The following is a 12,710-nucleotide window of genomic DNA, read 5'->3' as shown; positions in this document are numbered from 1 at the left end:
CTGGGGATAAACGTGATTACAAATGACTGAGGAATAATACCTTCCCCTTAATAAGTGAGCTGTTTCTTAATGGAAACCTTTGCCAACATTCTTGTAACTGCCACTTGTATTTTCCTTTGTTCTCACCTCTCTCTTCTTTCCCAGAGTTGCCAAACTCTATGATGAGTTCTTCTGTCTTAATACTTTCCTGGAGACACAGGGCACTTGGCCATTAAACTTTTTCTCTAATCTTTCTAACAAAGAGTAAAATGAGAAAGAATGGAAGAAAGCAGGGAAAAGAAAAAAATGATGAAATCTAAAAAATAATGAATAATGAAATCTAAACCTTCAGCAGTGAGGGAGGGGTAGCAGCCCTAGTGGAAGAAATTCTGACTAACCAAGACAAGCTGAAATGTATCTATATTCAATTTTAAATATCTACTGAAAGAAGCTGGGCAGGTAACGAAAATGAGGAAGCAGACTGGGGTTAAGAAAAGTTTTAATAAGTACTTAAGTACAAAGTACATGCCATTTCCCCCTTATGTCTATTCTATGATAAAAATACACCAATGCCATGGTGGTGAAGAAAGACCATGAGGGGGTGAACACAGAGTACACGGGAGAGGGTGTGTCCTACAGGAATGGGCATAAGGGTATGTCCTATAGGAATGGGCATATGGGTATGTCCTATAGGAATGGGCATATGGGTACGTCCTATAGGAATGGGCATAAGGGTACGTCCTATAGGAATGGGCATATGGGTATGTCCTATAGGAATGGGCATAAGGGTATGTCCTATAGGGTCAGTGCTGCCTGATTCTAAGAGAACCCAGAATTCTAATCTCAGCATGAATATTTTAATATGTGGGCAATCAGTTCAAATTTTCTAAAAAATATGTATGGATCATCGTGAAGGCCCTCTAGTTTCTGACTGCTGATTTACATGTACCCAGTGAATAAATGGATTGGGAAGAGAGCCTGAACTTCCTGATCAGAGATTTTTCCCTCTCAATGTACATAATCCTTGATGCTGCATTTCTTGCCCTTTGAGGGCATTCTGTTCAATTTCGCAAGTGTGTATTGAGTGTATCACTATATCATAACAGTATGCCTTGGGATGAAAAACTTTCACCACTAGTTTATACTACAACTTTGGAGATTTGACATAGTAAGTTTGATATCATGGCCTATGATAGTGATTCCCAATCAGACTCTAGATTAGATTCCAGGGAGTCACATCCTGATCCAAGAATTAGATTCTAAACCTATCCATAAAGAAAAAGTTTTGTGTGTCAAAATTATTCTTGAAAAATTCCCTGGGAATGCTCCATCATGAAGACAGACTCCATCATCATGTCAGTTTTCCCTTTGATATTGGAATAGATTCATTGCTTCCTGGACTGAGCACAGAGGAAGTAAATGGTGTGACTTTCAGGGCTAAGCTCTTGAAAATATGCCTTCAACCATTAAACACCAGAATCACATTCAGTGGAGGAACTCTCACACTTTGAAAGTCCTCCCAGGAACTGATACCTCTGGAAGGAAAAGCAGATTTATTATACTCCCCATCTCAACATACTGCCAACCATTCAATTCTGGCTCTTTTTATTATTTAATTTGATTTGTTTATTATAAAGAATTTTTTTGGTTGTGCTGTGCAGCTTGCGAGATCTTAGTTTCCTGACCAGGGATTGAACCCTGGGCCCCAGCAGTGAAAGCACTGAGTCCTAATCACTGGATCATTAGGGAATTTCCTCTTTTCATTATTTTCATCATCTAATTTACTTCAGGGCTTCCCTGGTAGCTTAGATGGTAAAAGAAACTGCCTGCAGGAAGATCCTCTGGAGAACGGAATGTATACTCACTCCAATATTCTTCCTGAAGAATCCCATGGACCAAGGATCCTGGCTGGCTACAGTCCATGGGGTCGCAAAGAATCAGATGTGACTGAATGATTAACACTTTCACTTTCATAATTTATTTCAAATAAATGAAATGAAGCATGAAGTATTAGGCAGCTCCACTGTAAGTGATGTGCCTCCAAGTGCTATCATGGTTTTGTTGGAGAAACACTTTTATGTTGGTAAGTAGTTCATAAATGTTAGCCGAGGGACTCGTGGAGGTCCCTGAAGCCCTTTCAGGGGATATGAGGTCACAGTTGTTTTTATAGTGATACTTGGAGGTTATTTTCCTTTGGTGGGGGGGGGGGCAGGGTCTTGCCTGGAGGCCCAGTGGTAAAGAATCCTGGCTCACTGGTAAAGAATCCGCCCGCAATGCAGGAAATGTGAGTTTGATCCCTGGGTTGGGAAGACCCCCTGGAGAATGAAATGGCAACTCACTCCAGGATTTTTGTCTGGGAAATCCCATGGACAGAGCAGCCTGGTGGGCTATAGCCCATGGGATCGCAGAAGAGTCGGACAAAACTTAGTGACTAAACAACAGTATTTTCCTTTTTCACTCTGATTTTCTCACCCATGTGATTGACAGTCTTTTGATGTCTACACCTGGCCAGGCTCCTCAGTGACTCAGTCAAATACAAATCTAGGTGCTGCTGTGACACTACTTTGTATAAGGGATTAAAGTAGTTGACATGAGGAGATTATCCCAGGCAACCTGGATGGGCCTGAGTCAATCAGTCCAAAAGTCTTAAAAGCAGAACTGATGCTTCGCTAAAGGAGAAATTCCACCTGTGATTGCAGCTTCCTGCGCCTGAGATTTTCAGCCTGCCCTTCCTGATAGTTTGTCCTATGTGTTTCACACTTGCCTAGCCACCCCTATAACTGTGCAAGTAATTCTTTGCAGGAAATCTTTTCATATATAATATCCTTCTATTCTGTTTCTCTGATTTAATTTTGGTAGCAAAATTGGTTAAGAAGAATAGAATATTAAGGACGAGTTTTCTGGAGTTGGTTTTCTAATCTGTATGTATGTGCTAAATCACTTGAGTCATGTCTGACTCTTTGCAATCCTATGGACCATAGCTTGCCAGGCTCCTCTGTCCACGGGATTCTCCAGGCAGGAATACTGGAGTGGGTTGCCATGCCCTCCTCCAGGGGATCTTCCCAACCCAGGGATAGAACCTGTATTTTCTGTAGCTCCTGCAATGCAGGTGGATTCTTTACCACTGAGCCACCAGGGAAGCCCTTTTCTAATCTAACTAGACTTACAGGCAGTAATGCTTCTCTTTGCCATGCTAGAGAGGGTGCTGATAGTCCACTTGGTAATATGTAAAGAGATATCCAAAATGTGGCCGTTGGATACTTCTAGTCAGTAGAAGGCCAAGGTTCTAGGTGACCATGTTTAGTCAAACTGAGGAATACAATAAGTCCCCTACATATGAATAAGTTCTACTCTGAAAGCACATTTGTAAGTCCAACAAAGTTAGCCTAGGTACCCAGCTAACACGATTAGCTATATAGTACTGCATGCTGTCATAGGTTTATAATATTTTTCACACAGATACTACATAAAAAACAGACAAACAAAAAATAAAGAGAACATTTTAAATCCTATAGTATCTTGAAAAGTAAAATGGTACAATAACTGGCATACAGGGGCAGCTTCTCATCTTTGAAAGCTCGAAACTTCGTATGCAGGGGATTTACTGTATAATGAGATTGGCTAGTTGCTCCTAATTGCCCTTCTTCAGTAGGGAAAAGAAAAAGGTTAGTTGAATGAAGGTTGAGCTCCACATAATGGTCTGAAAGCTTCTATACCTGCCCAGAAGAACAATCTTACCTCCTAAAGCTATGAGCCAACATTTCTGAAAACCGAACCTAGAGTCTCATGCCTCAGAGGCTGAACTAATGACACAAAAGTGAGGGTGTTGCTTGCGAAGAGAGAGGATCCTGAAAATTCGCATGGGGATGTCTATGGGCAGATCTCGAAGCTAGGGACATTGAAGCCCAAAATTCAGCTGAGTCATTTTTGCCAGTTGAAGCAGCTTTCTACCTCTGCCTGGAAAACCTGTAATGAATGCCCTCCCCTGAAGTACCTGCCCTGCAAGACACTGCTGATCCTTCTCAGGACCTGCCTTATCACTCTTTGCTTCTAGACCTGTAACTAAACTCAAGTCTTGGCAGGCCAGAGGTGAGGTACAAAGTGTCAGGTATCTCCATGAGAAGGTGCGCTATACTCCAAAAGAACTGTGTGATTTTTCTAATTTTTACAGGCAGAGATCTAGGGGATATGCGTGGGAATGGATATTAAGGGTGTGAGAGCATGGTGGAAGGAATAGAAAGTTGGGTCAGGTGGAATTTGTTGAGATGACCCATTGAGCAGAAATTCTAGAATTGGTTTTGGCTCAGGGGGTTAGAAAGGACGCTAACAGTTTGATTTGTTACCTGAAACATGCATCCACATGCATCCATCAGTGGTCTCCACTGAATGAGTTCAGTGCTAGAACTTCGTTGGTATGCTATAGAAGAAAGTATCTAGAGGGTTAGGGAGATGGAATGCTAACATGCGTTTATCATGTAAGACCTGCTCATTCACCCTGGGAGGGGCCCAAGGTGTGCCTTTTACCTCAACTCTGAGAAATAAATTTGTGGGAGGAGCCCCAGCATCTTTGAAGAGTTCTGTGGTTCCTCTTCTCGGTAGGTCAGAATTTACAGAGGGAACAGCTACCATTCAACCATGATCCCTACAGGCAATGGGGATAATGGGACTCCGGGAAGGCAGGTGCCAAGTGGCTGATTTAATCACCAAAGACAAAGGGAGTATAATGATTGTAATGGACGGAAGACTCAAAGTAGTAATCAGTATGGTCTGACTCAAAGAAACCTGTGGTGTTGAATAACTGGTCAAATGAAATAGATGGACAGTCAACTAAACTCTCAGTTGTATAAGTGGGAAAGTTCTAGGGTAGTAGACAGAAGTCTAACTCGAATCACACAGAACAGTCACAATCTCTCAACTGATTCCCAAACTTTAGCTAATTTACAGAATTTGAACCACTTGAAAGAAAGGAAGGCTGGGGTCCCCTTGAAGACTGCCAAAGTTTTATACTGTTGATCTATCTTCCAATCTTCTGCAAAGGGACCTATAGCCATTTATCAGGGTAACTGTGCATTGAAGAAAGGGAAATAATCGGACTTTTCAGGGACTACTGGACATTATTTCTAAGAAGACACTAACTGCTAGAGACTTAAAATGTCACTCCAGAGTATCAGTGAAAATAGGAGCTTGTGGATGTCAGGTGAAAAACGTGGTTTTAGCTCAGGGCCATCTAACACTGGGCCTGGTGAGTCCCCAGGTCTGGGATGCATTGTTGTAACTGACATACTCAGTAACTGGCAGGGTCGCCATGTTAAAACCCTAACTTGTGAAATGAGAGATTTGGACTAGAGGTCAGGAGAGCAGCGTGCAAAGGGGAGTGAGGTGGAGGGGCATGGTGGCATGATCAAGTATCTAGAGAAGAAAAGGCTCTCCAGCAACCAGGGGAAGGTGAGAAAGGTTTGGTTGGAATGTAAGGGAGAAAAAGGTGGAGTCCTTTAAGATCTAGCCTAAGATATTTGAGATGTTTGCACTTTAATATGTGGCCATTAGGAGATAACTGCTGACTTTGAGCAATAGTATGGCATGCGGTAAGATTATGTGCCAGTGGAAGGGGTGGAATAATGGGAGGGAGTCACAGAGAAACGATATGGTTCCTGGAATTAAGCAGTTGACAGTGTGATGATGAAGCAAACACACACGTCAAGGTGGGTTATGATGAAAACCCAAGAAAAGTGTGAAATTAGAGAAAAGAGGGGTCTCACACAGTGACTGAGGCAAGAAATGCAAGACTTACCTGTTAAATAACATGCTTCAGCTATCTCCTTCACCCCCAGATTTCTCCTTTGCCAGTGTGGATTCCTTCCTCTTAAATCAATATTTGCCATTTGGCTTCAACTATGATATCTTATTTGCCACAGGCATCTATTCATGAGTGTATTGACATTTGTTCAAAGCTTTTTAGCCTAAATTACTCTGTTCACAATTGCCCACAATTGCTGTCAAAGCAGGGGTATGAAGAAGGTGCAGATAATACAACAAATCCTCAAATAAGAAGGTGTTTTTCAGAATCAGTTCTTCCTACATTGGCTCCTGGAGACTTACCTGGACTCACTTGGCCTTTTCCTGTTCTGTTTATTTATTTAGTATTATATAAGAAGTAATTAACAATGTCGTGTTAGTTTCAGGTACAGAGCAAAGTGGTTCAGTTATATATATATTTATGTATATATATTCTTTTTCAGATTCTTTTCCACTATAGGTTATTACAAGATATTGAATATAGTTTGCTGTGGTATACAGTAGGTCCTTGTTGTCTATCTATTTTATGTATAGCAGCGTGTGTCTGTTAATCCCAAACTCCTAATTCATCCCTCCTCCCACCTTTCCCCTTTGGTAACTGTATGTTTGTTTTTCCCCATGACCTTTTGCCATCAGTTAAATATAAAAGTATCTCCTCTTTGTCCACACTCCAAGGGCTTGCTGCTCAAAGTGTGTCTGTACACCAACAATATCAGCATTACCTGGGAGCTCCTAGAAATGCAGAATCTCAGGCCCCATCCCAGCCCTAGGAAGAATCTTCATTCTCAGGAGCCCCAGGGATTCCTACCCACTTTAAAGTTTGAGAAGCTCTGGACTAGATGCTACCCCTTTTCTTCATTCTCCTATACAACTTCATTTGGCCTCAGGTGTTGACAAGGGGTCATGCATGGACTTGACAGTTTCACCAAAAAGTTTAATATTTTAGGACTGAAAGGGATCTTAGAAATTACATAAGAATAAGGGAACCATAGGATTTATCACTCAAACCAGGACATTTTCTGAGAGTGAAAGGAAGTGTCATTTAAAGTGTATAGCAGAACAACAGGTGAAAACAGGATTGTCCTAAATAACCTCACTATTGAGTATTTACTATCAGCTAAAGTTTAAGTGGATTATCTCAAATCCCAATAACAACCTGCCCAGGTAGGTGTTATTAACCCTGGTTTACAGATATGGTAGGAGTAGTGGGTTGAACTGTAGCCTCCCAGAAGATATGCCCAAATTCTAACCTGTAAACGTGAACTCATTTGGAAAAAAAGTTCTTTGCAGATTAAATATAATTAAGTAAAGAATCTCAAGATGGAATTGTTCTGGGGACTTTCCTGGTGATCCAGTAGCTGACTCTGAGTTCTCAATGCAGGAGGCCTAGGTTCAATAACTGATCAGGGAACTAGATCTCACATGCTGCAACTAAAGATCCCATGTGCTACAACTGAAGATAGAAAATCCTGGGTGCTGCAACTAAGACCCAGAGCAGTCAAATAAATAAATAAATAATAAAATATTTTTTAAAAAGAAATCATCCTGCATTAGAGTGAGCCTTAAATCTGGGGTGATGGGTGTCTTTATAAGAGAAGAAAAGGCCATTTGAAGACTGAAGCAGCAGGTATGCTGCCACAAGCCAAGGAACACTGAGAAGTACCCAAGAAGCTGGAAGATGCATGAATGATTTGCCCCTGGAGCCTTTGGAGGGAGCTTGACTCTGCAGACACATTGATTTCAGACTTCTGGCCTTTAGAACTGAGAGAATATGTTTAGTCACTAGGGGGCTTCCTTGGTGGCTCAGCCAGTAAAGAATCTGCCTGCAATGCAGGAGACCCAGGTTCAATCCCTAGGTTGGTAAGATCCCCTGAAAAAGGAAATGGCAACCCACTTCAGTATTCTTGCCTGGAGAACCCCATGGACAGAGGAACCTGGTAGGCTACTGTTCATGGGGTGGCAAGAGTTGGACATGACTTAGCGACTAAACCACTGCCAAAGTCACTAAGTTTGTGGTAATTTGTTATGGCAGCCCTAAGACAGTGAAGGGAGTCCTAGCACGGGAGGGAGTATCCTTCTTAGGTTTAAATGATAGAGCCTTAGGGTGTGCAAGGAAAGGAGAGAAGTGAGAAGACTGAAACAAAGCATGGAGACCACTTGCTCTGTCTTGTCTCCCCTCTCCCTCCCCCATCACTGCAAAAGCAAGCCTATCTTGGTTCTTGTGTTTTAGGCAAGAAAAAGATGATCTTTTATATCTCTCATTGAAGCCCCCTTCAATGTCTACACAGAGCTTTGTTGTTACTAAATGATTTCAAACTCATCAGTCATCACATTTGACCCTAAAAAGAATCCATTTTACTGATGAGAAGCTGAAGCACAGAAGACTAAATGAATTGTTCAGATTTATGTGCTGGAATCAAAAGCCTTCAAATTCTACACTATTGCTGAGGCAGGAGATAGCTGCGCCCCAGGCTCAACAGTTTCTCCCTATGGATAGAAACTCTGTAATAGCAGAAATTCCATAAAAACAGAACGATGGAGGAAGCTGGGCCTTATCCAGGTAAAACATGGAAGACCACATATTCCTTTTTCTCCAAGTTGAAGAGACCTCCCAGATCACACATTTGCAGAGAGGCTCCTTGGTGGTCAAAAAGGGAGGGGTGTCACCTCATAGTAAGTGATAATCAGCTACCCAGGAGCCTCTTCACTAGACTCCATCATTTGCTAAGAAATGAGCCTGCACACATGGGAGAGTCCTGAGATATACCAAATACAGACTCAGGACCAGGCACATCAAAATGATTGGCCAGAGGGAACCGGGAACAAATGCCCCATAAAAGCAATTAAAACTGCCAGGAGGGTGCGACTCGGTGACTCTCTGAGCCCGCCTGTGTGTTCATCCACATTACTCTTTCCCTCCTAACGAACACTTGACTTGTTTCACCACTTGCCTTCTTTGTGGGAATTATTTTCTGCAAAGCTGAGAAGCCAGAGTCTTGTCACTGAGGACAGCCTCCATCTCTGGCAGGGAACCAAAGCCCCTTTTCAAGCTGCTGTAGGCAGAGGTCACTGGAGATCATAGCCATTTTACCATTCTGTTGTGGGACAATACTTTTTCCACGAAAAAACAAACAAAACCCTCAAAAAACAAAAGGAGCAAACCCAGTTCATGAAATTTGGTCACGAGCAACAGAAATCATTGGAGATTGTGGGTGCTCAGCTTTTGGGTCTCGATGGTTAGAAAAAGTCCATCCGTAAACAAAGCTGCCTGCACTGGGACTTGTTGGGTAAACTTCGGTATAAGCGCTCAGGGTCCTCTTCCTTTGAGGAAATAAAAGGAGCGTTTACGAGTTTTGCCTGAATGTATAGTGTTGAGTCAAAATAATCTTTGAGGACTTGGATTAAATATGCGTTTGCTTCCAACAAGGACTTTGTAAGGATTTTGTCAATTGTGTTTTTCTTGTTTTCATAAAATGGCAGACCAAACAGAGGTTTAACGTTGAGAAGCCAAGCGCCGGAAACTTCTTTATTCATAACTTCAATTTTAGGACCGAGTTACATTTCTTTGCGCCTTCTTAGTTGGGGGTGGGGGGGTGATACCCGCCCGGAGAGAGCTGCAAAGGCCGAATATTTACATTCTTTGCCGGGAGTTTCTCCTTCCTTCCGCCTCTTGTTCCCGCTACACCTTAGGCCCCGGCAGCCTCCTTGGCAGTATTTTCGATCAACCCTCTGAATGCAGTTTTTCCTGCCCTCCCCGTTTTTCCAGCTTGAAATAACACCCGAAAGAGACGGCTGTGAGATTTTTCTGTGGTCTCATTCAGTGACGATCTGGAAATCCAGGGGAGCCTGACTTGCTCATCGACTACACAGTCTCAACATCCCTTCTCCCGCTTCTTCTTAAAAACAGATCAGGTTTCTAAAAGGCGTGAACCGCAGTGAAGTCAATACCCCTCCAAGGTTGTTCGAAGGAGGGCCAGCCAGACGGCAGTGCGGGGACTGGCGTCCGCGGGGGCGCGGGCCCGGCGTTCTTCTGTGGTTTCTGTGCCTTGAGTGGGGGGTGAAAGGAGAGGGGAGCTGTGGTCGGAATTTTGCCCCAGGAAGAGAGCGACCCTGGGCGGAAGGATTTCTGTGCCAGGGACGCGGCGGCGAGCGAGGTGAGCGGTCGGAAAGAGCTTTCCACTCCGGGGATGAGCTAGGTCTCTCCCCAGCGGCTCAGCGGAGAAGGGAGGGGATGGGGGGCGAGGGGAGAAGGAGGTGTGGGAGAGCTGGAAGCGGAGGAACCGAGGCGTTTCTCTCCGCCCCCACGCCTTGAAAGCCCTGCTGAGAGGTCGTTTTATACCCAAACAGGACCTTCTCAAGCGTCCCGGACCCATCGGTAGTACATTCTGGGCATGAGAAAAGGCTAACGTTTTGCAGATGAAAATTCTGCTCCCAAAGGGACCTCCGCTGAGAGTGCTGGGAGGCGGGGCGCGGCGAAGGCGGGAGGCCGCCCGGGGAGGCTGCGGCGCTTTCCGCGTGGATCCCGCCTGGAGGCTCCCCGTTGGGTGGCGGAGGAGGTGGGGCCAGGGCAGGGCGCAGAAATAGGGACTCCGGGCGGCCGCGCGCAGCCCGCCGGCGGTGCAGTCCTCGGCCGGGCGCCAGGTCCGCGGCGGTGCGGTGCGGTGCGCCTCGGGATCCTCGCCCGGGAGGGCCTCCGTGAGTCACCGCTTGAGTTGCCGCAGTCGCCACCCAGCGGAAATCGGACCCGGGGTGGAGCCCGTTCCCCGCCGCGCTCGCGTGTCTCCGCGCTCGCTCCCAGGTCTGCGCTCCAGGCGACGGCTTCGGCTGGGGGCCTGGGCCTCTGGCGCACAGAGAGTTAATCGGCCGCGGCGAGGAGGAGCCCGAAGAGGAAGGAAGGAAATTGCTGTCCTTCTGAAAGTTTTTTTTTTTTTCTTCCTCTCTTCTTTCTCCCCCGCAGAGGTGAGTGCCGGGAGGCGGCGGCGTTGACTCCTGGGAGCCGGGCTCCGCGCTGCTGCTCTCGGAGTTGCCTTCGGACTACCTGGAGACAGGGACGGCCATCGCATTCGGACCTCCTCGTCGGGGTGCGCCGAGCCATGGACGGCGCGGAGCTGGCCGGGCAGATCCTTTACACCTGGCTGACTCTGGTGCTCGGCCTCATACTCCTGCCTTCGGCCTTTGGGGTGTCTTTGGGCATCTCTGAGATCTACATGAAGATCCTGGTGAAAACTTTAGAGGTGAGTCCGTGAAGGGATGCTGCTCCCCCTCCTCGGAGGGCTTTGGCGGGGGGGACCCGGGGACGATGGGGAACGAGGTTAGAGCTGAGAGCCGAGGAGACGCCAGGAGACCAGGAGGAATGTCAGTGGTCTGGGGGGAGGTGCGTTTTAGTTTTTCCTCGGCTGTATCCCGTCTTCTCCCGCAGAGCTGTAGGGATCCTGAGACCGCTGGACCACCTGGTTGCTGTGGTTGGAGGTAGAACGACTCCCACCCCTTTCTATTATGATGATGATTTTTACTCATCTCAATAACAACGCGACCGCCTTTTCTATCGCCGGTATTTCTTTATATTCTTTAAGCGAGGCAGCCGCCACCTCATTCTCCTTAGTTTTTACAACCTCAGGTTTCAGAGGTCCTTCTATGGACTAAGGTTTCCCGTCCAGAAAGGCATCAAGTTTATGCCCAAGATAAGAAACCGATTGCTGGATGGTAGAAAGAAATCTGATTATATTTTAGGAGTCATGGAAATTTAATCTAACCAATGGCACTTGACATGTCATTGAAAATCTATGTTTTCTTTGACTTCAGCTCTTCCTACCCTCCTGTTTCCAGATTTTGCAAAGAAAGGTGTTAGATGGGAGTGGCTCTGATGGAACAACTGTAACTTGCCCTTCATACAGGGTTTTATTAAATCAAGGAGGGTTCCCTGTGGACTCTCATCAGATGTAGGGAGAGCAAATGTTATCCCCCCTTTACAGGTAAGGACACTGAAATTCTGAGAAGTTCAGTGGTTTGCTTGAATCAAGCAGTGGAGACAAGGAGTCTAACTGAAGAGAGGGCCTATAGCCTAAAGGTTAATAGTGCAGACTCTGGGTACAGATTTGCTTTGACTTGATACCAAAGTCTCAGTTCTGCTTCTCAACAGGGAACTCACCTACTTCTTATGCTTCATGTTCCTTATCTATAAAATAGTAGTAACAATAAGAACTACTTCCATAGGGTTGTTAAGTGAGTTAAATAAAATACGTCAAGCATTTCAGATTGGTATCTGGACATGTTAGGTGCTGTGTACATGTTTGCTGCTATTAAAAGAATAATATTATTGGGACTTCCCTGGTGGTCCAGTGGTTAAGACTATACGCTTCCACTGCAGGAGACACGGGTTCTATACCTGAGGATCTTACATGCCTTGTTTCTCTAGCTGCTGCAGAAGCTTCTAATGTGCCTATGTGGCTGCTTAGTAGTGTCCAACTCTTTGTGACCCCATGGACTGTAGCCTGCCAGACTCCTCTGTCCATGGGATTTTTCAAGCAAGAATACTGGAGTGGGTTACTATTTCCTCCTCCCGGGGATCTTCCCAACCCAGGGATTGAATATGATTCTTGGATTCTTGATACCACTGAGTCACTGGGGAAGCCCTCTAGTTGCTGTTAGCCTGGCACATAACTTCTACACTTTGAAGGGATATCTCCAGTCCAGGATCTGACTTTCAGTGTGGCAGGGCCTGAAGTTTTAATTTTTGTCCATCTAGATTTGAAGAGATTTTTAGAGATGTACTCCTTGTTAGTAAAACTCTCAAGAATGCCAGTTTTCTTCTTCTGTATTTGCGCCGAGTCTTTCTTGCAGCTGCTGGATGTTCGTTGCAGGTGGGTTCTTCCTCAGTTGCAGCAGAGGTTTCTCTTATGGTGGAGTATGGGCCCAAGTGTGCACCCATTTAGTGG

At 45.2% G+C, this 12,710-nt stretch overlaps 1 protein-coding gene across 5 annotated transcripts in view; it reads left to right on the top strand.

The window, feature by feature from the left end:
- The first annotated feature begins 1,878 nt into the window (after positions 1–1,878).
- GPAT3 (glycerol-3-phosphate acyltransferase 3) overlaps positions 1,879–12,710 on the top strand; it is a 75,294-nt gene continuing 64,462 nt past the window's right edge. Inside the window, exons 1-2 of one of the 5 annotated variants that reach the window (XM_081582292.1) lie at positions 1,879–2,062; positions 10,733–11,009. In XM_081582292.1, coding sequence (XP_081438418.1) covers positions 10,869–11,009 — 141 coding nt within the window. In that variant the 5' untranslated portion in view covers positions 1,879–2,062; positions 10,733–10,868. Of the gene's footprint in view, positions 2,063–9,458; positions 9,930–9,953; positions 10,151–10,252; positions 10,574–10,732; positions 11,010–12,710 lie in introns of those variants that run through there. The other 4 variants (XM_081582285.1, XM_081582302.1, XM_081582267.1 and 1 more) reach the window with 4 other exon arrangements.

This window comes from Giraffa tippelskirchi, chromosome 1 (genome assembly GCF_054371585.1).
Source record: "Giraffa tippelskirchi isolate mGirTip1 chromosome 1, T2T-mGirTip1v1.2.pri, whole genome shotgun sequence".
Lineage (NCBI taxonomy): Eukaryota > Metazoa > Chordata > Mammalia > Artiodactyla > Giraffidae > Giraffa > Giraffa tippelskirchi.
This window is presented reverse-complemented; position numbering and strand designations above follow the sequence as displayed.